Source organism: Dipodomys spectabilis, unplaced genomic scaffold (assembly GCF_019054845.1).
Source record: "Dipodomys spectabilis isolate Male_0828 unplaced genomic scaffold, ASM1905484v1 ptg000190l, whole genome shotgun sequence".
Lineage (NCBI taxonomy): Eukaryota > Metazoa > Chordata > Mammalia > Rodentia > Heteromyidae > Dipodomys > Dipodomys spectabilis.
Window position 1 is genome coordinate 4,916,628 of NW_024870867.1, and position 25,887 is coordinate 4,942,514.

The 25,887-nt window shown below is 35.8% G+C and overlaps 1 protein-coding gene across 1 annotated transcript in view; it reads left to right on the forward strand.

Moving 5' to 3' along the window:
- Positions 1-25,887, forward strand: part of Hdac9 (histone deacetylase 9) — an 821,624-nt gene that overhangs the window by 325,885 nt on the left and 469,852 nt on the right. Inside the window, exon 2 of the mRNA XM_042695799.1 lies at positions 5,306-5,368. Within this exon, the coding sequence (XP_042551733.1) occupies positions 5,306-5,368 (63 nt within the window). The remainder of the gene's footprint in view (positions 1-5,305; positions 5,369-25,887) is intronic.

The following is a 25,887-nucleotide window of genomic DNA, read 5'->3' on the forward strand; positions in this document are numbered from 1 at the left end:
AGAAAAATTAATAAAATATATTTTCCTTTCCACCTGAATTCCTGGGAGATGTAGTGTATCAAGCTTGTTGATTGTAAGCAAATGTATATAATTTTATTCCGGTAAACAATTGTTTACAAAATATCAGGTCAGGAGAGAATGTCTGGCATGACTGAGCAAATGGAGATACAAGTTATTGGTAAGCAGTTTGTAGCATTCTGGTAAAATGCAGTTTAGTGTTTATGGAAGCAAGTTGAAAGCTTAGATTTTAGAATCATAGGATGTCGCTACAAATGGGAAGATATATTTTGTTATAGGATAAATTAGATAGCAGCATCTTCCTTGTTTGTTTGCAGTGGGGTTTTAGACAGAAGACAATGAAGACATCTACTGATAATTCTTAAACTAGAGGTTTAAGGATATTTCTCAGATTAGTTGTTATTTGTTGATAGTTATTTACTGTTATTTTTTTTTTTTTTTGCAGTGCTGAGAATAAAACCCATATGGGTTGCATATGCTAGGGAAATGTTTGCCACTGAACTATTCCAAACTTTGGAATAGTTCTATCTGGATTTTATTGTTTAGTTTATGTGCTTCTATATAAAAATTAAAATTTTCATAATTTTGAGTGATATTTTGCATGTGTTTGATCTTTCCATTCAGTTTGGAGCCTGGTAATTTTTTGCTCCTCCCCCCATTTTAAACTTGTATTAATGTAAAGTATGATATTTCCAAACTGTTTATTAAATTGAATCAGAGATTCAGAGACTTTTCCAAAATACCCTCCCTTCTATTACAGCTTAACATTTATTTATGCTGTAGCTTGTTAAAGTTCTTACAAAAGACAATGTGTATTTTTTGTTCTAATTAGTGGAATTGTTTTAAGAAATATCACCAAGATAAACTCAGTCACATTTTTTTACTAACATTTTTGGGATGGTATGAAAAGAATTACTATTTAAGATTTTGGACAATGAAGTTATAGTAATCAATAACTTTGATAATATTTATTTTTATTCTCAGAGACAAGTGGGATCTATTTTATGATGTGTCCAATATCTTTCTATACTAAAATAATTTTCCATGCTCAAAAGTTAAAATGAAATACAAGATTTCTATTGGAAAAATCCTGAAAGAAAGTGAAGATAAAATGTAAATAAACCTCCTGTTTAAAAATTTTAGTCAAAATGATAACATTTTAATGACCTTTCCCAGACCTTCTGAGAAATAAGATAACTAATAACACATTATTCTGGAGTTTCAGTCTGTTTTTTGGCTTGTGAGTACAAAAGCATAGCGATCCTTTTAGTTAATTGTGGTTTGTGGGTGTAATTAAACATAAAGTGACAAAAGATGTGTAGGCATCTATTATGCCAATATTATGATTTTGTTATCCCTCTTACATATTTATCAGGATTTTTGTATATTTTGTCAAAAAACACTTGAAAGGATTAGGTAACACATTCCATTTTTTAATCAGTAGATTGTATTACAATTTATTCTGAAAGTCTCAACTTATTATTTGCATTATTTTAGTAAAGAAAGAGAAGAGATGGTTGAATTGCAGAGCATAAATACTACACACACATTGTTAATTATCAGGGTTTTCTTATTAAGTATGTCTGATGAAGCCTGACTCCATTTCAGAAAGACAGCCAAAAAGAAAGAGGGAAAAGTGGTAGCTCACCAATGGATGTGTACCTTAATTGTGATTTTTTTCACAATGTATATGTTAATTAAATCATCAGCACGTATGCCTTAATATTCAATCTATTGTTTTTGTGCTGGTTCTGAGGCTTGAACTCAGGGCCTAGGTGGTTCTGTCCCTGAACCATTTTGTTCTACCAGTTGAGCCTCAACCCCAATTCTGACTTATTTTTTAGTGGTTAATTGTAGATAAGGGTCTTGGGGACTTGTCTACCTTGGCTGGCTTTGAGCTTCACCTATCTGCCTCCTGAGTAGCTAGGGTTACAATCATGAACATATAATGAAGCACCTACCTATATATATGCAATCTTGATTTGTCAAATGTACTTCAATTAAAAATTCTCCTAAAATGCGGGCTGGGAAGGTGGCTCAGTGGTAGAGCGCTTGCCTTGCATGCCTGAGGCCCTGGGTTCGATTCCTCAGCACCACATAAGAAAAAAAAAGCTGGAATGGCGCTGTGGCTCAAGTGGTAGAGCACTAGCCTTGAGCTGAAGAGCTGAGGGACAGCGCCCAGGCCCAGAGTTCAGACCCCACCACCAGATCAAAAAAAAAAAAAAAAAATCTCCTAAAATGCATCTTTAAAGGAATGAAAAATGTTAAAAGAAAAATTTTAACCTGAAATATAGATATAGATGAAAAAGAGCTTTTCTGGTTAAGAGGAAAGTCTCTTCTGTAGGAATATCAGGCAGCTGCCAGGCACCTTTGTTTCTTACTGCAAAGTTTTAAGATCATTTGTGGGCCACATTTATTTCCTCTCAAGTCTAAAATGCTATGCATAGCTGAGCATGGTGGTGCCTGTCTGTAATTCTTGCACACAGGAGTCTGAAGATCATGAGTTTAGACCAGCCTGATCTACATAGTGAGATTCTGTCTCATAAAATAAAAATAGAAATACAATAAAATGGGCTGGGAAGGTGGTTCAGTGGTAGAGTGCTTGCCTTGTATGCATGAGGCCTTGAGTTCAATTCCTCAGCACCACATAAGAAAAAGCCGGAAGTGGCACTGTGGCTCAAGTGGTAGAGCACTAGCCTTGAGCTGAAGAGCTGAGGAACAGTGCCCAGGCCAGAGTTCAAGGGACAAGACCAACAAAAAAACAAAACAAAACAAAAAAACCGAAAACAACAACATCAAAACAATAAAATAATATATGTGATTACTAAAGAAGTATATCTGCCTCAGGGACAGGAGTTAGGTCCACATTATTTCTATTGCTCTAACTTTATGCATATATTTCTTAATGGAAAGTCTGTTGGAATATACATTAGAATTAAGCATTTCCCCCCCTACTGTTAGGAATAGAAACTCTTGCTGTTTAGCTTACATTAAATGCAACTTGAAATATCTACTTCTTAAAAATTCTTTTTTTTTTTTTAATTTTATTTTATTTTATTTGAGAACATACTGTACAGAGGGGTTACAATTACATGGTCAGGATAATGCGTACATTTCTTACCAAGCATTGCAGCCTCCTCCTTTGTTTACCCTTCACCTCCCTTCCCAGCCTCCCCCCTCCCCCCCACCCAATCATACCCCCCCACCCCCCCTCCGACATTGTAAAGCTGGTTTTGACATGACATTTTGTACTTCTCATTGTTGCAACAGGTCCACCTGAATCCTTAAACGGCTTGTTTAAAATTCTTATAACTTTTCTGTTCAAGTAAGTTTTTTTTCAACAAGTAAGGTAGAGGATAGAAATCAATCTCTGAAAGAAGAGCAAGTCACAGATGAATTCTCTGATAAATGCTTTAATATATTTCTTCCTTTATCCAAAATGCTGCTTACTTTCTTTACATTTCCTTGCCTGGTATGTAACCAAGATTTTCTGATTGTTCTGGGCATCTTGTAAAAATCTGCTTTTCCTCTTTCTCTCCCTGATGCTAATGATGTCTTATGATTTCACATTTTTCTTATTGATGTATTTTGGAACAAAGAGATGAGTTTCAGTGACCAGTTGCATGAACCTTGGAAAGCAGTTAATGTGGGCATCCCATTGAGATTGCAGGATTTAGTTCTCATAGAGAAATGATGTGTGTACCAGAGATGGTAGAGCTTTTATACTATCTGGAGTAGTGCACTCCTAAATGAATGGCACACTATGTGTGCTCATCTGGGATCTGTTGATATCTTATATGCCATTTCTATAGAGAAGTGAGTTCTGTCTTTCACACCACCAGTACATAGACACATACCACTTATATTTAGGTAATGAACGTACTACTTACTTATTGAAAGGTGCCAATATCCAATACTTCTGACTTCCCAAGAAAGTATCAATTCTTTTTCCTTTTCCAAGGAAAGTAGCTTTAGCCTGAGGTATTGGAATCTTCCAGGTCAACAGTTTATGTTTTAGTTTTTTCGATATAGAAGGAACTAGATGCAATAAAACCGATAGGTGACTCTAAGATCACATTAGGATTTGTGAAATGGAAAATTGCCTTACATAAATACCAAGTACAAAATAAAAAAAAAATCATGCCAGTCCTTCATAAAATTTTTATTCTGGGTGTGCTTGTTTTCCCAAACTACCTCTACTAAATCTCCTGTCAGTGCTGAAACTAGAAGGCAGAAAAGCTCCTAAGGCTTCAGCCAACTGCAGTGTAGCCAGAGAAACAGGCAACAAAAATAGAACACCAGGATTGCTGTGCGTGGGCGAGGCAGAAACCACATTATGAGCAAAAGCTTCCAGTATTATTTTAGAACCAATACAGAGCTCTGCACTTCTCTCCTCTCCCTTCCAAAAACACATACTACAAAAATAAAATGAAACGAAATGTATGTGCATTTGCCCTCTTAAGAGTTCTGATTCTTAATTGAATTTTTTCCCCCTCTCCTTTCCTTTGGAAGCGAATTGCCAGTATAGAAACAGTGTTGTAAAACCAAGCTTAGGGAGGAAAGAGTTAATTGCTTTTAAGGCCCTGCAATAGAGAATTATGGTTTGAAAGATAGAGGCTGGACAGCTGGGTTTGCTGGGGTATTTTTAAATGCATTAATGCAGGCTCCAATCACTCGGCCAAGCTTGACCTATTTTTGGCTCAGGCCGACCATTGTTCTATTTCTGTGCCTGTGGGCCAAGCTGTTGTTGATTCATATGCAAATGGATTATCTCTAGCTTTAGCCAACTTGAGCTGAGAGAGACTGAGAAAGGGAAGAGAGAGAGACACAAACAGAGAGAAGAAGGGCAGGAAACCCTAGCAGCCCTCAAAACTATAAGCCAGGTTTAATTCCTTTCTTTTTCTTCTTGGTACAGTTAGTATTTTTCTAGTTCTTCTGACCAAGAAATAACCCCAAAGCACATTCCTGGTCCACACCTGCTTTTAGTTTCCAGGATAACCTGGGACTCCAGAGAGCTATTGCAGCCACTCTGTCCTTCCCGCTTTGGCACACAGGTTGGTAATTGTGGGGGAAAGTGGCCTGGCCAGGGTCTTAGGGAAAGTGTTATGTCCATTGAGCGGAAAGGAAATCATTGTTGAAGTTGATCTTCTGTTGCTTCTCCTCAGGGAGGAGGGAAGACCAGGCAGGGTAGCTCCTGGGGCCAGTGATGAATCTTTCATGTAGCTGAACTAACAGTGGTGGAATATGCTGCAGACAATTTACGAGAGTGCCTCCTGTTTCTCCTCAGATGGGGTGGCTGCGCGGGAGCAACTCCTGGCTCAGCAAAGAATGCACAGTAGGATCAGCTCAGGTAAGATCCTTTGACGCCACCGAGATGGTTTCTGTTTGAAAGGGGGCTGGTTGGGAAAGGCAGCTGAGAAAAGCACTTCTTTTCAAAGGAACTGCGGCTGCCTTTTGGCTTGATGTGGATGTTTTCACAGTGTCGCTGTGAGGTTTAACTTAGATCCGTTCCATTACTGTTTCTCTGCGTATTCCCAGTTTGCTTAGGGGACGGCTGCTTCTGAATGAAATTGCACAAAGTATTGCTTCTGATGACAGATGAACGGAGACAAGTAAAATGTAGTTGAGGGTGTTTTGCCTTACTATGCAACTAGAAGAAAAAAAAAAGAGGGAGAGAGAAAGATACCTAGGCTGATTGTTAGCATATGCTAATAGGATCTCGAAATCAGGTAAGTTCATATTGTGGCTTCCGTTTTAAATCGCAACCTCAGCCAGCTTGATGATTTTATATTTACAGTGTGCACACAGGAGCATGTCTATTTATAGACCTACCTTCTGAAATGTGTTTGCTGCGGAGTTTTTTTTTTTAAGGTAGTTTGTATTCTGTCCCATAATGTGTCTTTTTCTCTTCAGCTGCAAATACAAGTGTTTAAAATGTCTGTTTTTAAAAAAATGTTTATTTTTCAAAAACATTCTGAGAGTCTGGCATTGTTATGCAAGATACAGGGAGTACACACACAGAAATGTGTTAGGAGCAGGTGCCCTGTTTTAAAGGATAAACTCCTAACTAGTTTCTGAGGTCCTGCTTGTCTCCCTAGGATGTGCATGCAAGGAAGCTTGTCAGTTTTATCAATTTGTACTTGTTAAGTGAGCACAACTCTTGAGGCAATATCATTTTCTTGTCATTGCTGGGTTTTTTTTGTGTGTGTCTATTTCCTGTAATTTGTTCATAAAGCTTTTGGTACTGTTTCTCTTCTTTTCTGAATACCGCAATTAAAACTGCCTTTAAAGTCTTCCCCAGAGCTCCTCAGGACCCAAACTGTGGGATCACTCTCGGTGTGCCCATGAGAAGGCAGCGGGAAGCAGCATTTATGTAGTTGATCTAGGTGTGAAGGAAATGCTCCACAGGTTGCCCTCATGTCTGCTGCTTTGGTTCTAATCTAACTGTCCCGTCTGTGGATCCTGCTTGAAACAAGATTTCAGTAAGCCTCTGTCAGTTGTGATGATTTTTAAAACCTTCTTGACGATTTGATCATTTCACAGAATCTGAATAGAATCAATATGGGGTTTATACACTTAAGTGACAGGAATTATATTAATGAGTAGTGTCTGGGTAATTATTACAGAAGGGTGTTATCATTGTGGCTGAAATCTGACCAGGTCCTGGGGACAGATCTACTGACCTGTCTTGCATGCAACTGGTCACGTACCCTTCTATTTGAATATATCTATGAATTATGATGAACTCTTTATAGACATAGCTATTTTAGCTATCACTTCAATATGATCCTACATCTGTTTAGCCTTTGCCTCTGGGTATAAGTTGAATATTTCTTTCAAACAGTAGAAACACCATCATGCCTTAGAAATGGCACCTACCTGCTGTCGCTGGGGATGGCTACAGGTGTACAAGCGCTACCATTTTTCTCCATGTATGTGATACAACTCACTCCAGTTGAGATTGTTATTTCCCTGACACTTAATGATTTGCACACAAAGCAGTCATTTTCCCACAGGGAAGCTGTCAACATGGCCCTTGCTAATATGAGTACGACAGGAAGCCATACTCAAGCTTCAACCAAACCTGAAGTGAAAAGTACTATAGAGCAACATCAATTCCTACATCTATCTGATATAAATAGCAAAACTATTAAGTTCTGCTTATTTTTGAAATTTGAAATATAAATTGCCTCCTTCTTCCTTCTTACGTTCTCTAATATTTTTATTTTGTTTCGTATAATATATCCAATACATTTAATCCACACCATCTTTCTTGGACACTTTCTGCTTTTCAAGCTTGGAGTCACGAAGAGTATTCTACAAAATATGAAGCCTAGATTCCACCCCTCAAGTTTCCATTTTAATCATCCAAGAAACATCATCAACATTGTGCTTTAGGTCTCAGCCCTCAGTAAACAGAGCCACTGTGGTGAGGTTAAAGAATGGATGATACTGGTGAGCCGTCCCTGGTAGGGTCTGCTCTTTGAATATATGGCTAAATCAGGATGGAGTTTGTCATAATTTATCTAAAAATCTTGATCAGATTTCACTAGGACCAGTGGCTTGGTTGTGATTTGTAGGCTCAGAAGTAGATGGAGTCTTTGCATGGGGAAGAGTAAAGATATGTTGCCACATGCAAAAGTAGAGGGAGGGCAGAGCAGGGCCCCAGGTTGCTGCTTTGCTTAATTTCAAAATGAAGAAAAATGATGTCCTACTGCTTATCTCTTTGCATTTCTGCCAGGTTTAAGTGTATCAGGACATCTTTAAAATGTGTATTCATTATTGCTAGTGAATGGACTTGGGAATCCTGGTTCTACCGTGCCTCTTTCTGTCTTGCTGGACAAGTCAAATGAGTTAGCGGATCAGTCACATGGGAAATGAATTTTTATTCCATAATCAGCTTTCTTGAATTAAATGTCAGCTACTTCTGTTATCTCAGTCTGATAAGAAGTTAAGACCTTTTATGTGTGTGTTTGTTTGTGTGTATGTGTGTGTGTTATGTGAAATGTTTCTTTGTGTAATAATCAAAGCTAAAGAGGTTGATGAGTATGTGATAGAACAGTGAAACTCCAATGGCAAGTTTCTAGAGATAATAATTTTGTTAAGTTGGGTTTAGTATAATTGTCATTAGCAATTGGTCTAGAGTTGCCATTTGTTTTCTGGTCATTTTTTATATTATGCATTTATGTCACTGATTTTGTTCAGAGCTTTTTTTTTCTTTTCCCCCAGTCCTGGAGTTTGAACTCAGGGCCTGGGAGCTGTCCCTGAGGATTTTTTTTTTTTTTGCTGGAGGCTACTTCTCTACCACTTTGAGCCACAGCTCCATTTCTGGCTTTTTGGAAGTTAATTGGAGATAAGTCTCATGGACTTTCCTGCCCAGCTGATTTCAAATTGTGGCCCTCAGATTCCAGCTTCCTGGATAGCTAGAGTTATAGCCACCAGTAGAGTTATAGCCACCAGGACCTGCCTCAGAGCTCTCTATATACAATTAGATTGCATGTGTTGAATGTGCTAACATGTTTTCCTAATACTGACCTAATCAGACTAGACATCTAAATCTTAGGTAGAATTAAAATGTTCTATAGATGAGTGGTTCTTTTCCCCCTTTTTTTGTATTTAAACTTTTTTTATTGTAAAGGTGATGTACAGAAGGGTTACAGTTACGTAAGTCAGATAAATAATACTTTTTTCTTTTGTCCATCTTAGGGCTTGAACTCAGGGCTTGGGTGCTGTCCTTGACCTTTTGTGCTCAAGGCTAACACTTTTGCACAGAATTAATGTCAGATATAGTTATAATGTAGAAGACTGGTATTTTCATCATGCATTCTTATTTAGAGCATAAGGGAAAAACATTTAAATGTAAATATTGATTGAGTGTGTGTGTGTGTGTGTGTGTCTGTGTGTGTGTGTGTGCACACGCGTGCGCGCACGCACCACTACTGGAGTACTGGGACTTGAATTCAGGTCTTTAAGCTGTCATTCAGCTGGTGCTCTACCTAGCTGAACTACACCTACAGTCTTGGCTTTTTGCTGGTTAAGTAGAGATAGAGTTGCAGAATTTTCTGCCTGGGCTCACTTTGAGTCTTCTGGTTTCTGCCTACAGAGTAGATAAGATTACAGGCTTCAGCCACTGGCTCACAGCTGAATCCTGAACTCTATTTAATAAAATGTATTTCACTTTAAGTTCCTCTCTGTGATTCTGGGAGAACAGAAACAGTTGGACCAGGTACTCATTTACATCTACTTGAAAAGCACAATCTAAGTGTTAATGCCAGTCTGTCAAATGCTAATGTCCTGACTGGAATCTCTTCTAGTATTCACTTTAATGTAAGTCTGTGAAATGCTAATGTCCTGATAAGAATCACTCCTATTCAGTTTAATCACCATTTGCCCTTCTCTAACTCTGGTTACCTTCACTTTCAATTTTGAAATCTGAGGAGATAGTGAATAAGTCTCCATCAAAAACTAATGGTTAGTAAGCACTGTGAGCCTGGGGACAAAAACTGAGGGCCAAGGACTCAATCAAGGTTGTCTATCATCCTAGCTACTCTAGAGGCTGAGATCTGAAGATTGCAGTTTGATGTCAGCCAAGACTGGAAAGTCCTTGAGATTCTTATCTCCAATTGAGTGACAAAAAGCCACTGTAGGAGGTGGAGCTGCGTCTCTAATGCAGGAAAGATCGAGCCTTAAGGGGGAAAAGCTAAGGAATGTTATGTAGGCCCCTGTGTTCAGGCCTCAGTACTGGCAAAAGAGAGAGCGGGAGACAGAGGGAGACAGAGAAAGAGAGACTTCACACTTCGGAGGGTTCCATAAGTGGTGGAAATTAGTTTTATGCCCATTAAGTCCATTAAGTAAGAAAATCCTATAAAATCCCGCCCCCCATGTCTGATAGACTGCACTTTAAATTATTCTGCATGGCAATTTGGAGGGGGCGCTATGAGAGATTTGAATATTCATCACATAATTTCTCACTTTGATGATATTGAATGGGTCCATAAAGATAGAAGCACTTGTCACACTCTTAAAGAATAATTGAACAACAGTGATATGACTGTGCACAAAACTGCTGAGACAAATAGACAAGGAAGAAAATGTAAGTTGAAATCTTTGATCAGAGGAGAGAAGCTTGCCTCTTAAGCTTTCTCGGGTTACTGGTAAGTTGACCACTTTCTGAGAATTTTAACATTCCCTAATCTGGAGAGAAGCGAATTGAGTGGCTATTTCTCAGCAGTTTTCATTGTTCTTGTTTTCCCTTGGTACTTGGGGAAAAGTGGAAAAGATTCTGGGAGAGATAGCCAAGGAGAGGAAGAAGGGGAACAAATATGGTCTCTGAGGAGAAATGAGCTCTTCAAAGCCATTCTCTAACCTGGATATCAACCACTGCTTTTTGGATAAGATTTCTCTTTCCCAAGTCATCTTTGAAATTCCACCAAGAAGAAAAGCAGCAACTTAGTGCATCTACAGAACTGTCTAGTAATTGTTTTCCATAAATAGTTCATATCACAAACATAGATTCCACAAAACAAGACCTTAAAGATGAGAATGATAGAACAAGACAATGAGATGAATATATACATATACATATACATATACATATACATATATACATACACACACACACACACACACACACACACACATATATATGGAAAGAAGAAAGGAAAAATATACCACCATTATAGTCATTAGAAGTAATAGGAAACTGAATAGACAGACCTTGGCTCAAACCTTTTCTGACAAGAACAGCCTTGAAGCTGTTAGAGCGAATGAAAATTGGAAATGAGTTAATGTAATTAGAGAAATGTCAGCATATTTGAAAGGAAAAAAATCGTGAATAAGGACATTCCTATCTTAGATGTTGATAATCTAATAACACGAAACAGAAGATTTTAATTATCATTAAAAATGATAATTCTATTAAAGAAAAAATAAACTGCAGATTGAAGTAATCCTTTCCTCACATCGAGAAAAAATTGACACAAATGTGCATTACTGAGTCCTATTTTAATTATATTTTTATTATTTTAAGTAATTGTATAAAAGGGTTATCATTCAACACATCCATTTATGATTATAATACATCTTGCTCAATGTCATCCCTTTCATTCTCCTTTATGCCTCCCAAACCATCCCTTCCCCTCAATTTTTCTATTTTCATAGAATACGCATTAAATATTATGATTTCATTCCCCATTCCACTCTTCATTCATCCACCTCCCTCCCTTTGACCTCCCACACACACCTTTCACGAGCCAGTTTTCTGTTAATCATTTTTGTTGGACTGTGAAGGAATTATACCATTATACACTGAATATACTATATTCAATTAATGCATGAATGTATACTGCATCCTGATTGGCCTGTCCATATGATTTAGTACTCAGAAGTTCAGTCAGGGCAAGCAGAACTTGTGGAGTGGAGGGGAGGAGTAGGTACTCTATGGGACTCCAGTCTTACCCAACTTCCTCAGTACTCAGTACTGGAAGACAGTGAAAAAAAAAATTGTAAGTTATAAACAAGTGCAACTCAGTGTCACAGTCAGTCATAATGTTATTAAAATATAGACCAAGTAGACATGGTAGAAATTCTCAAACATGAAGTAAGCTTGACAAGGAAGCCCACTCAATGAAGTGATCAACTTGAAACACAAACTAAATTCAGAAGCAGAGAAAAACGGCAAACGTGAGGGCAGCAGGAGAACTGAACCATTTATTTAGGATAACTAGAGAAGAAAGCAAGTGTTAAAAAAATGGGACCGAATGAAAATATTAATAAAACTAGAAAACCTGAGGTGTTAGGGAGAGGTAAGGTATGTAGATAAAGAGCTAATATTCTCCCACTCCTGACCAAGATACATTCTCTGCTGCTTAAAACGGAAGTGCATAGTTTCTTTGTGTGTGTTTTGTGTTTTTTGTTTTTTTAATTTTAAACATTGATTTTTAATATAGTTTATTAACTACTAAGAGATCTTTTTTGGAAATAGTACCACTTAGGGTGAAGAGCATTACTATGTTTCTTGTTCCTTCAAATGCTGTTTGTTTGTTTCCTTTTTTTCTTTGTCAGTACTGGGGACTGAACTTGGGAACTTACACTTGCCTAAGAGCCACAGTCCCAGTTTGCTTTTAGTCTGTTTTTCAGATAGGGTCTCTCCTTTGACAGAACCAGGCCTTGGCGATTCCTCTTACCTCTGCTTTTCCTCTTACCTCTGCTTCCTGAGTAGTTGGGATCACAGGTGTGTGCCACCACACCTAGCCCGTAAGTATAGTTCTAGATCTAAGTTTAGGTAACTGTTTAGTCTTAAAAAAAAAAAAAAAGAGAATAATGTCAATAATAGGATTGCATTTTTTAAAGTATTGTATTTATTTGTCCATCTCTGTCCTCAAATTATTTATATGTAGATGGAAATCAGGCAAATCTTTATATTTATGCTGGAAAATGTAGTGGCAGTTACTTCTATCATGATTTTAATTTTTCTTTATGCCATTCCAGGGGCTTGAACTCAGGGCCTGGGAACTGTCCTTGAGCTGTTTTTGCTCAAGGCTGGTGCTCTACTACTTGAGCCACAGCTCCTCTTCCAGCTTTTTTACTGATTAATTGAAGATAAAAGTCTCAGAGACTTGATGCTTGGCCTGCTTTGAACCGTGATCTTCAGATCTCAGTCTCCTGAGTAGGTAGGATTACAGGAGTGGGCTATCAGTGCCCTTCTTCATTAAACCTTTTTGTATTGTATGAGTATATTTACACAAGGCTCCTATCTTTTAAAATATGTTCTTTATACATTCATAATACTGCTACTAGACTAAAATATTAATAAAGGGTAGTAGGTATATTACTTGACTTGTTTTTGATCCAACCAAAAGAAAACTATAGTGAAATGATAAATAGGGAATAAAATATTAGTGAAATGAATAGGTAGTTTTGCTGAATTAGGTGTTCAATAAAATCAGCAGCGTCTTTCTCCTCTTCTCCCCTTCCCTTTCCTTCTCTCCCTGCCCTACTGTTTCTTTCTTGTTCTACTTCTTCCTCTTCCCCTTTTTTTTCTTCCTCCTCTTTCTCCAACCCTTCTCTTTTTCCCTCTGCCCATTGACTTTTTTTTTTTTTTTTCTTCTTGAGATAAAGTTTTGCTTAAAGCCCAGGCTAACTTTCTTGTCAAATCCTCCAGGCCCCTAACTGCTGGGATTACATGTATTTGTATAACATGCCTGGCTTTCTTTGCAATGAAAAGCCCCAACACAGAGCTACTCCAGCAAATTATAATTTAAAGGGATTGGCCCATATACTGCCACTTTCTTTTTCTTCAGTTAGTTGTTGAGAATACTAAGGACCAAGAATGAGATTCTCAGTTTGGAAATGTGAACTGAGTCAGGTTTCTGTTGGGAGGAAGAAAGGAAAGAGAGGAACAGAAATTAGCTAGTGTTTATATTATTAAATGAAATTTTCTTTGCAAGTTTCCCTAGTTTTTCATTTCTGGAAATACAAATACTTCAGAAATGTAGATGGACTTTTAAAATGACCTCTTACTACAATCACTTCTATTTTATGTAGTCCTTGAGTGTGAGTCCAGGACCTAGCTCATTCTAGGCCAGCACTTTATCTCTGGGCTGTATCCCGAGCTTCTCAATTATCTTTCCATTCAGTGTGTAAATGCGGCTTCATTTTTGCAAAATATATTGTTTAAACACTTATATACCTTTTTACTATATTGACTAGATTGCCATGATAATACTATCTATTGTTAATGGACCACAATAAAAAACTGAAATGTACATGATTGTGGAAAAAAACTGAATTTCTCTTCTTTGTAAATCATTTTTCAGAAAGGAATGAGGTCAACATTTCTATTTGATGCATTGCATACATTTACTGTAATTCCTTTAATGTTGGCTCGAAAGCAGTCAGTATTTGATAATTTTAATAATATTTGAGTGGTTTTCAGTATGCAAAAGAAAGATGATCTTTAAAGTATTCAGAATGCAATCCATTGCCAGGAGGTTGTCATAATTAGTGCACTTCAAAAAATAACAAACCATTTTTACATTATGGAATAACAACTATATTTTACTGTTTCTTTCTGAATTAGAATATATTGAAAACAAGTTAATTAAATGAAAAGCCCATGAAAATGAAGCTGGGTGCTGATGGCTCATACTTGTAATCCTAACTACACAGGAGGCGGGGATCTGAGGATCAAAGCCAGCCAGGGCAGGCCCAAATCCCTGTGACTCTCCAATTTAACTACCAAAAAAGCTGAAGTGGAGGAGTAGCTCAAGTGGTAGTGTGCTAGCCTTGAGCAAAATAGCTTAGTAACAGCACTGCTCAGGACTTGAATCCAGGCCCCAAATAGGCATACACACTTTAGAAAGGCCTATGTAAATGACTTTAATTTTCTTGGTCTTGAACTCAGGACTTAGGCACTGTCCCTGAGCCTCTTTGTGTTTAAGGCTCGCACTGTACCACTTGAGCCACAGTTCCACTTCTGGCTTTTTCTGAGTACTTTATTGGAAATAAGAGTCTTACCACCGACTTTCCTGCCTGGGCTAACTTCGAATCATGATCTTGATATCTCAGTCTCTTGAGTAGCTAGCTAGGATTACAGGCATGAGCCACCGATGCCTGGCAAAAATGACTTTTTCGGGGGCTGGGGACTGGCTCTGTTTTATTTCCTTATTTTTTTAAACTGTTATTTTAAAGTTGATTGCAGAGGGGTAATAGTTTCGTAAGTCAAGTAAAAAGTGCACTTCTTTTTAGGCAATGTTACCCAATGATTTCTTTCTTTCTTAAGAGAAGTTTTATGATGCAATTCAAAGACACACTGGCAGGCAGTTCAAATCAGCGTGGCCATGCCGTGGTCTGTCTTATTCTTGAAAGCAATTTGAAGTAGCAGTAGTTACCTGGAATATGTGTTGAACTTCTTGTTGGCACCTGGCAGTTTTTCTGTTCATTCTAATTGCAGGAAGTTGGCAATAAGGAGACATAAAGGCCAGAAACTAACTTGGGTTCTTATTTTTACTCAGTTTTCAACTATGTCAGGTCATTCACATAAAACAAATGTACTTCAAAAAGTACTTTTGCAACAGTAAATGATTTACCTTCATATATCAGGAAACACAGTGTAGGTTATTCTATGTTGCTAACGTTCATCAATACAAAAACTAAGTGACTCATGTTTTTAAAGGAATTTCTTCCCCATTTATTATCATATTAACTTTTCCATAGTAAATAAATGATGAGTCTTAATACTAAGAATTTTTTAAATATGTAATATGTAAAAAACAAATATAATAACATATAAATCCAATAAAAACCACTTTTAAGGAAGAAAGAAATCTACCAACCGTCAAGGGACTGAACTCTTTGCATGCTGATAAGGTTGGAAATATCTATAACTTTATTTTTTTGTTTTTCCTCATGGTCCACCACTTACATTAGAAATTTTAAAGTTCATAATTCTTGTTCACGATTGACTCAGTTGCAGCCATGTGGATGTTATTTCCAATTTGCTGGAGGAAAATTTTGAATGTCTAAGGCATGACATTTTCAAACTAGTTTCAAATTTTATGTTATGAGATTGGTTCAAATTTGAAAGGTGAAGTTAAAAATGGAAATAAACCAAATAAGCAGCCACAAAATAACTCATACAAAACAAGAAAGTTTCATTGACTTGTCATTACAGTATTTATACTTTTCATTCCAGAGTTTATGCAGAATATTATTTTAATATTATTTTTGATGCAGTTTTAAAAATATACTTACAAATATAATTTATTACCTCCAGTTGTTGTTTTCATGGGGTTATTTATTTACTTTTTGCCATACTTTTAACTCTAATTTTCTAGTTTAGTTGCAATTTATATCAGTGATTGGATACAGTTTTTAATCTCTTCCCCCCGCCCCAGGCATTTTTCTTACTAGTTCAATAGCTAATGTATCTAGAATTTCTCTGTCCTAGGCATTTAACCCTGAAAATTTAACAGGGCCTGTAGCAGGTACAGCAGTATTTATATTCTGTGTTTCCGAAATGTCACTTCCTACGTGCATAGGAAGTGGCAAGTTATAGTTTCAATTCTATCCACATTTTCCCAAAGAGAAAAATATTTAGCACAGGACAAGTTTATTCCTATCAGTTTGACACTAAAAAATATTAATTAAGCAAACACTGAGGAAGACTTCTTTTCATCCTGGGAGACTTTTTAAGGTGCAAATAAACAGCAATAGGGAAGGTCTTACTGGAAAATCCTTAGTTCATATTCTCAATGCTTGAGAATTGAAATTGAAAGTTAACACGATCCAGAACTGAGATGCACTTAAGGAAACCTCCTGTCTTCTGGGAGAAGTTTCCAGGGCAGGAACTCTGGAAGAAACCTCACAGTGGGCAGATCACTGAACAAAGGTGACCTCATTCCAAATTGTCATTATTCACTAATGCACTCTAGCAGGGGATGATATTTTCCTTTTTTAAAAATATTAATACTGTAAGGGTTCATTTCTTTAGACTAAAATGTTTGAATAAAGCTCATCTTTTTTTTTTTTTCTTTCTTAAAATTAATGTCAAATCCTGTTTTAACCGCAGCATGAAATTTCTGGACTTTTAAAAGATCCTTATTAAAAATTAATAAGATTCAGTTTTATTTGAACATATATTCATATAATTCAGGACCAGTGTGGACATTTTTGGACACAAAAATAGCAGGGCAATGTTTGTATGCAGTCATATATTTTATTTGGAGCTAGATTTCACTTCATTGAGTGGATTTTATAGGTTCTGGAGATGACTTAAGCATAAAAATTTAGCAATTAGTGTAATCAGATTATGCAAGAGACAACTCTTTGGTTTCTGTACACTAATTTTTATAATCTTATCAGCTATATGAATCTTTATGAATCAATACCTTGTAAAAGCATTATTGATCATCATGTTAATGACCAGTCTAATTTTTCCCTTCCTTAGGGGAAAGAAGCTTTCAGGAGATCATTAAATGCATTAGAACCTGCAGATGCCCACATGGCTCTGCCTCTCTTTAGCAGGCTGACTCCTTTGGGTCAGTTATTCTTAGCCTCGGTATTTCTATCTTATGGCATTGCAGGTCTAAGATTAGCTTGTTAGGCGTTATCGTGCCATCTGAGTTACCTCCTAATATAACTCTACACTGGAATGATTATTTATAGAAAGAGCATTCTGTCATTTTTGGGTTATTTCTAGTAGTTTAAATAAAGAAGAATAACATTCAAGTGAAACCACAGATTCCTTCCTGCTGCCAAAACAACATGATAACTGTCTGCTTAAGGGGCAATACTGTTGTTTAAATGAGTGCTTAGGGTGATTGCAGAATCCTTTATCTCAGCCACCTTGGGAGAAATGAGAGGACTTTGGAGAGCAATGGATAATGCCTGCAGAAACTCAAAAGAGGCGGCTTTGATGCTTTCAGTCACAGGGTGTGCTTGATGATGACAAATAAGAGACACCCAAGGTTTATTTTTAGGATTAGGCATTGCTAAGCTCTCTGTTTGGTGTTAATATCTCTCATAAACAGGAATCCTCAGGGCTATCGACCCTTCCAGTGAGAAAACGCACACACACACACACACACACACACACACACACACACACACACACACACACTTTCTTTATCTGCTCTGCCTGCAAGAATGATTCTATTATTGAAAATTATAACACTTAAAAAATAGAAAATTCTAGCCAGCTTATTGTGGGATTTAAATATTTTTAAAAATCCCATGAAGTTTAGTCTATGAAATATAACTGCAGAAATGCCACATTATAAGCAAAATGAATATACAGGCTGACTAGAGGGTATAAGAAAATACATGAATGTACATCTTTATTATTTAATAATAAATTATAGAACCCATAAAATAATGGGCTCTGTATTTCAGGTTTATTATAACAATATATAAAATAGCTATAAAAAGATTCGATAATTATGGGTGTGTTAATGTAAGTTGCTAGCTAAAATAGATGAGATGGATTTCTTGCCACATTAAAAAAGTATAAACTTCTGTTTCAGGTATTTGTAATGTTTTATGAACCCATTTAGTTTTGAATATAGTAAAATATGCAGTTTTGCACTGGAGAAATCTGTCTTAGTTTACTTCAACTGTGCTTAATTTGGATCTTAGTAATTGGCTCTTTGTTCTCAGAGTAGAATTGTGACTTTGTTAAATTTACAGTTCATAGTTCTTGATTGCTAAGTGATCAAAATGCTAAAGATGAATATTAATATATTTCACAATAGGAATATTTATTATATAATATTCATTAGGAATATTTATTATATTTATCACTACTTATAAACTGAAACATATTAGTTACTAAAATGGCCTCTTGTCTGTTTTTAAGTTTTAGAAAAAATGTATTTCACTATAACAGGATAAAGTAGGGAGAAAAAGAAAAGGTGGAATAATATTTCTTCATTCCTTCCATGGTAGTAACTGGAAGTTGAAGACCACTCATCATGTCTTTTTTTTCTTTTCTTTTCATGTCTTCTTAATAGATTAATAGTTTTGTGTTTATTCACAATGTAAGCAATCCACTGACCATCAGGAAATCGAGAAGCAAAAGAAACAAATAGGAAACAGCAACAATTCAAATATCTTAAAAGAAGAGAAGCCAAGATGTAAATATATCAGAAAGCTAATGGAAGGTACAAAATAACAAGTTGCACCTGACCACTCTTAATTAGCAGCTTAAAAGCATTTTAGCAGGGATGTTGTAAGAGGTGAGGAGATTTTCTGAAGCTTTGGGCACTGAGGTCAACTGGTCATTCACTGGCTATTTTTTTCACTCACAAATAGTTAAGATTCAATCATGTGCCAAGAATTATTCTAGGCTCAGAATACAAAATCGTGAGCTAAGACAAGGAAACACACAATGGGTTGTCTGATTGAGTGGCGAACAGATAAGACTACTGTAATGTAGAATATATGTGACAGTCCAATGCAGTATGGTACTAGGTAGAAAATGACTGATGGTTACCAGGTAGTTTAGTGAAACCTTTTGGGAAACTAATATTAATGACATCTTTGCAAAAGAATAAAAGTTTCATTGGTCTAAGTCAAGTCAAATGCAAATAGGGTTACATAGAAGAGGAAACATTCTGGAGTTATTACTCCTACCCTTATTGCTATTATTATTATTTATGGCACTGAGAATCGAACTCACACATGCTAGGTTAATGCTCTGCCCCTTGAGCCATGTCTCTTGCCTTTTATTTGTATTTCGTTTTTGAGACAACCTCGACTGAGCTCCAATTTGTGATTCTTCTGCCTTTACCTTCAATGTAGCTGAGATTAAAGGTGTGTACGATGGTTCCTGGCATTGGAGTTATTTTAATCTTCAGTCACCTTTTCCATCCAGAAGGGATGATGAATTTTTAGCAGTAGGTAGGTGAAAAAGCCAGAAAAAGTTTATTATGCAAGGTTTTGTCTTTAAAAAAAAATAAACAGAAATGGTGTGGAGTCAGGTGGCTTCTCTGTAGGAGTAATACTATGTCCTGGAAGGAAGTGAAGGAAAATCTTTCTTTCCCTCATACCATTTGTTCATTTGTATATGACAAGGTCTTGCTGTATAGCCATGGCTGGACTCTGCCTCTCAATCTGCCTCTCAATCTCTGGGATTGCAAGTGTACACTACCACACTTGGCTGACTTTCCTTTGGTTTTACGGATTCATCATTATCCTTCATTCTAGGTATAACTTCAGCTGTGCTAAAACTTCATACCCAAGTAGTATGAACCATAACTAATAGTTTAATGAAGCCTACAGTTCTTCCCTGACGAACCAGTGGAAGGGGACAGCATGTCTTCATCAGCTGAAGTTACCAGTGAAACAACATGTACTCATAAACACAATAGTGTACACTTTTCAAAAGGCTACAAATACAGTGTTCATTACCCAGGCATTTATTGTGGACCTGCTTTGTGCCAGGTCAAATAACACCTTTATGTGATGGCTGGAGAATGGTAACTTCTAAAGAAAAGGTTTGGAATATATAGTCTTTATTATATTGGAAAGTGACTAGATTTGCAACCATTACTTCAATGGTTGAGAGAGGAAGTATTTCCAGGAGATGACAGTTCTATTTTTAAGAAAGAAGAAACAGCAGTGCCTGCTTAGAGCAATTTCCCTTACATGTTATGCTTTCTCACGGATAAAGAACACTGATGGATATGCACAGTAGGTTGTAGAAACATTTTTGAGCACTGACACATCATCTCACATGCTCGATGCCTCATGGGGTTTTCCCTCAACATTCCAGTTGGTCTAACTCAAATGGAATGAAGCACAGCTAGGATCAAGCAGGAAGTGTACTGAAGCTATGTTAATCTTCATCTACTTCTGCCTTGGAGGACATGGGGAGGCCTTTATCTGCAGTAGGTAAATGGCATAGAGGAAGCCTATCCGCTACGATTTTCTTGGCCTCAAGAAGATTGAAAATGGGCCAAACTCATAGCCATCATGCCTCATAGATTCACAGTGTAGCTTGAAGAACAGTTAACAGCAATGTTTCTCCCCATCCAGTTGTCACATTTCATCAATGTTAGTACTTGACAGCTGAATTTTTAATACAGCCTTTTTTTTGTATGTGTTGCTATTGTGTGATATATATGTGTACATATATATATGTATATATATATATATATATATATACATATATATATATATATATATACGTTATTTCCTTTAAAAAATACTTTCTATACTATCCTAGCTAGACTTCACTGTGAGTGAGCCCTGGTGATTTCATTCTTTATATTCTTATTCAAAAGACCCCTTTTGTGTGACACAATCATTGATTCCCTTTTATGCTCTGACACTGCTGGCTGCTTACCCAATTATGTCAACTCTTGGCTCTCCCTCTCCCCTTCCCGCTCCCTCTTCCTCTTCTTCTCCCCCTTTTCTCTCTTCTTTCCCTCTTTCTCCCTCCATAATCTTTTATTATTCTTATCACTTTTCACTTTTCCGTTTCACACCGTGGGTACTGATGTACGCCTCTCTCATCTCCCCAATTAGTTTTAAGCTCTGAGAGGAAAAGGATCATGTTTTACTTCTATTTTTATTCCATACAGTGCTTAGCACATAAATTGATTCTGGAGACTATTTTTGTACATATGAATGAGTGATGAGAGAGTATAGTTATTGCACCAACTCTGATTTTATGAGTTTTATATTTTTTTAGAAATGATGTTTTATGTGTAGAGAACAACTTCTCTGCATTTTTGTATATTTCAAAAGTATAGATATTTGTTGGACATTAGAGTCTTTCACTCAACATTTACAACTACTATACAACTCAAGTCAAGAATGACCATCAGTTCTTTGACTATATATAAGGCCCCTTTAAATCTTTCAGTTATTCTGAACAAAGGGATTTTTGGAATATTCTTATTTCATTTGATTTTTCAATGAATAATGCCAGTAGAAATTTCATGAGATATGTTTCTGCATTCAAAATGTGATGTGTGAAATAGCTAATTTAAGACTGCCTGAATATAAATGCATACATTTTTATATCCAAGGAGAAGAATAAATTTAGTTGTGAAAATGATTACAGGTGTACTTTTATATTATTCAAATACCATTTCACATTTAATACTATTTTTTCTTCCTGTGATATTTTTATGCAGAGACAATTTTCTTAGATAAAAGAAAAAAGGGTGGATTTTTCTGTTAACAATGTTATCAATTTGGAATAATTCTGTCCTTGAGGTTACTATTTAAAGCTCATCTACATTTATTCAAGCATTATTTAATTGGCCATATTCTTTGACAGGGAGGTGGAAAAATAAGTTTTTTTGATAAGCAGTTTCATGAGCAAATTTTGAATGCCAAGTGTATTGGTAATTTTAAAATTAAAGCAAAATGTCAGAACAAGGAATTCACATAGATATTAAGGAAGGACAGATGGAAGGGGTGAATCAATCTCTATGAACAGTGATTCAAAGAGAAAAATGAAATAAATATATTTATCTCTAGTCCAGAGGAATGATGAAGAAAACAACAAGCAATGACAGTAGACAGACATGCTTTTCAAGGTGGTAGTCTTTTGATCTGCCTTAGCATTACATCTCTGCATCAAAACTCAGGATTCACCAAAATCTTAGTGTCAAACCTTAGATTAGTCACAGTTGATGTTGTAAGTGTGTGTCAAATAGGAGTTCAAGAGCAGAGCCTGTTTTACAGGGTTGGTGTGGGACTATGCTTAATAGAGAATAGTAAAGAATACAGCTAGGCATTCTTTCAGTGACCTGGTCAATGTGGCTAGTTAGGCTATCTCACCTTTATGTGGTCAAGAGATGTTTCAAGTTGGTGCAGCAGTAGTAGTGAGAATTTACAAAAGATCAAGGTTGGTTGGACCTTGCATTTAGAAGTTTCCTCTCTCTATATTAAGCATTAAAAAGAAATATGAATTAGTTCAAACAACTTTCTAGGGGCTTTTGATTTTTGGATCTGTAAGATCAGGTAATTGGAATTGTTTTCTTTTTTGAAAGATGGGTCAGATAAGATGATGTTAAGCCAAATGAACCCCAAAATAGGGACACAAGTGGTTGTTTCTTCCTTGCTATTCTAACTTAGTTATAAGGTACCATGTGATTTTTTTTGTTGCTTTCTATGTCCCTCCCCCACGGTATAACCCCTGTTTTCACTGTATTTGATGTTGGTATAATTTGGGGAAGGGAAGGGAAAAAACAAATTGTTTAAATAGGGATACAGATTGACTCATTGCAACAATGAGATGTACAAGATGCTATGTCGAAAAACGAACTTTACAATTTTGGCAGAGTGGTAGTGGGGGTAGGGGGTGGGGGATGTAGCTGAGGAGGTGGGAGGGAAGGGATGGTAGGGGAAAAACAAAGGAGGAGGCAACAATGCTGGATAAGAAATGTACTCATTACCTTGCTCATGTAACTGTAGCTTTTTGTACAGTATTTTCACAATAAAAACTTAATTAAAAAAGAAAAATCTATATAGATTTTAGCTTAACATATTGTAAGACAGGAAATAAACTTCAAACAGCTAGTGATTAACCATCATTAAAACAATGCTCTTAGATTCCCATCCACCCTAATGGGTATTAAATAGATATTCTTCCAAATCATTGACCTGTAAAAATCATGATCCTTAGCTTTTTTATTTTGAAAATCACATAGTTCCCATCCTGAATATGAATGTTATAATATCATGATGAGAGTTCATTTTTGGATGACAAGAAGATAAATTATTTTATAGACATTGGAGATGAATCTGATTTTTCTCTGCCCAGTCAACTTCTTTGTGCAGTAAACCAACATGAAATAGAGATTATCTTTATGCTCTACCAGTCATATATGAAAGATCCATTTTCTCCACATCTCTTCCAATACCAGATATAATCAGACTTTATATATTTTTTCCAAATGGAGAGATTATATTATATTACTATTTTTTATATTAACTTTCCTTACAAGTTGTGGGCTTGAACAGTGTTCATATGTCAGTTGCTGTTTGGGTTTTCTTTTATGGGGAGACAATTCCATTTGGAATTTGGTTAAAGGGAGAAAATCTACTAGTAAATATTAGCCTGTTAACAGATTAAGTGAAACAAAATAACACGATCATCTCCTTTGAAGTAGAAAACCATTCAGCAAAATTCAATCCCTTTCCAAGGTTGAAACTTTTATTAACTTAAAAATAGAAGAGGAAAGTAGGTATAGGGACTAGAATCCTACCTCAAACTGCATATTTAGTGGTAAATTAAAACATATTTTCTTTAATGTCAGAAACTTGTTCTTTGCAATGTTCCAATAGAGTAGCACTCAGTGAGATATAAAAGAAGTCTAAAAGAAGAAACTAATGAGAAGTTCAATTGCATTGTTCAATTCCAGGTCAGTAATGTGCAACATAAAAAGTGGAAATTATTGCTTTTTATTGGAAATAACCAAATACAATGTGTTATGAAATAATGAAAGTATCACATTGTACTGGAAACAACCAAACACAGTATGTTATAAAATAATAGTATTTATAATAACAATAAAAACATTAATGGAGAAAATGGAAACTCCTGATGGACATATAGAAAATATGGTCAGCCCTAAGATATGTTGTATTCACAAATAGGAAAACTATTATCTTTAAAAGCCATCAAGTCAACAGTTAATCTGTATATTTCTTTGTCTTTAAAATAGCTATTTAAAAATCCATGATTAGTGTATAATAAAACAGCTAACTATAGTAAATGATTTATATAATAAAAAATAAATTTAGTTCTATAATAACTCAGCGAGTCAATTCCATACCTAATCGCCCGATATCAGTTTCTTCTATTTAATATATGTCAGTACAATTTCAATTAAAATCCTAACAGGATGTATTAGGACAAATGACATACTGATTCTAAAATTTAAACATCAAGGTTATTTTGCACAAATGGCAATTTTTTAAGCAACAGAATGGAAGAAGGCCAGATGTCAACTGCTTTAAAGCTTATTAATGATGGATGTTTGGCTTGAGCAGGGTATATTCAAATACATTAAAAATAATAGAATATAGTTATTTTGATAAATTTGTAGATAATACTGTTCATAAGGAAAATCAATGGAAACAGGACAGATTCATTAAAGTGGAATGGATCAACTAATAAATTCATTTTGTAACCTCATAATCAAATGATGTTGTACTGAAATACCTATCTTTGTAATACAGCTGCTATCTAGTTGGACAGTTTCTGACTTGAATTTTAATAATGAAGATTGTCATTTGATTATTTATGAGGAACTTACAGTTTTTTAATACATAAGGAACTTACAGTTTTTTAATACATGTTCTTCCTATCATTTGACCAGTGATTATATTTGAATATTTTAGATCTAATGTAGAGTTGTATTTCACTGTTAAAAGTTGACACTTTTTGGACATTGTAATACTTCAGAATTTTCAGTTTAAATAACACTATGACTGAAAGTATTGTCAGGAATCAAACTTCACCAGGTGTGAGCAGTTCACATTTGTAATCTTAGCACTTATGTAGTACACATCTAGAAGTATCATTGAGGCCAGCCTGGATATATATTGGAGACCCTGATTGAAAATTAACAAAGACAAATGGGCTGGGACGTGGCTCAGGTGGTAGAGCACCTGCCTAGGAAGCAGAATCTTTCTGACTTCCTGAGTCCAACCCCAAGAAACTGCAAAATAATAATAGTAATTAAACCCCTTGATAGATGTTTCCACTTTGTATTATGAGTTGATGCAGGTTAGCTAGTTATTAAATAATTGTTTTTAGATATCTTTTCCACCCATTTTCCCTCAGTTGAAATAATCTTTAATGGAAAGAATTGTCCTTAATTGAAATAATCTTTTTTTTTGTAACAGCAGTTTGGAATAAATATAACATAGTCCTTGAGAGTTTTTAATCCATAGCTTTTGTAAACCACAGATGATAGTTACATGGTTGAAATTTAAAAAGAGAGATTATATTGGTTGTAGGATTTATTGGGATTCACTTATACTACGGGTGATATTTAAATAATGCCAAAGCTACATGTTGCGATCAGGATAACAAGAGTATTTTTTCCTTCCTTTTTTCACTCCAATCTTTGAAATGTAACGCATGGAAATTTTTCTTTCGTATGTTAAGTGTATCTCATTGCTGAATATAGTGTGCCTCACTGAAGTATTCCTTTCTTTGCCAAAAACACATCAGTCATTCACAAATATTCAGGATTCTGAGAATGAAAAAAAAAAAAACCCACAGTTTTTTTTTTTAGCTACTTGGGTAGTTGGTGGAAGCCAGTTTGCAAAGATTTCTAACTCTTCAACTGTTAGATGTGTGATATGGAATCTGGGAGTAACTATTAGGTTCCAGCACATGAT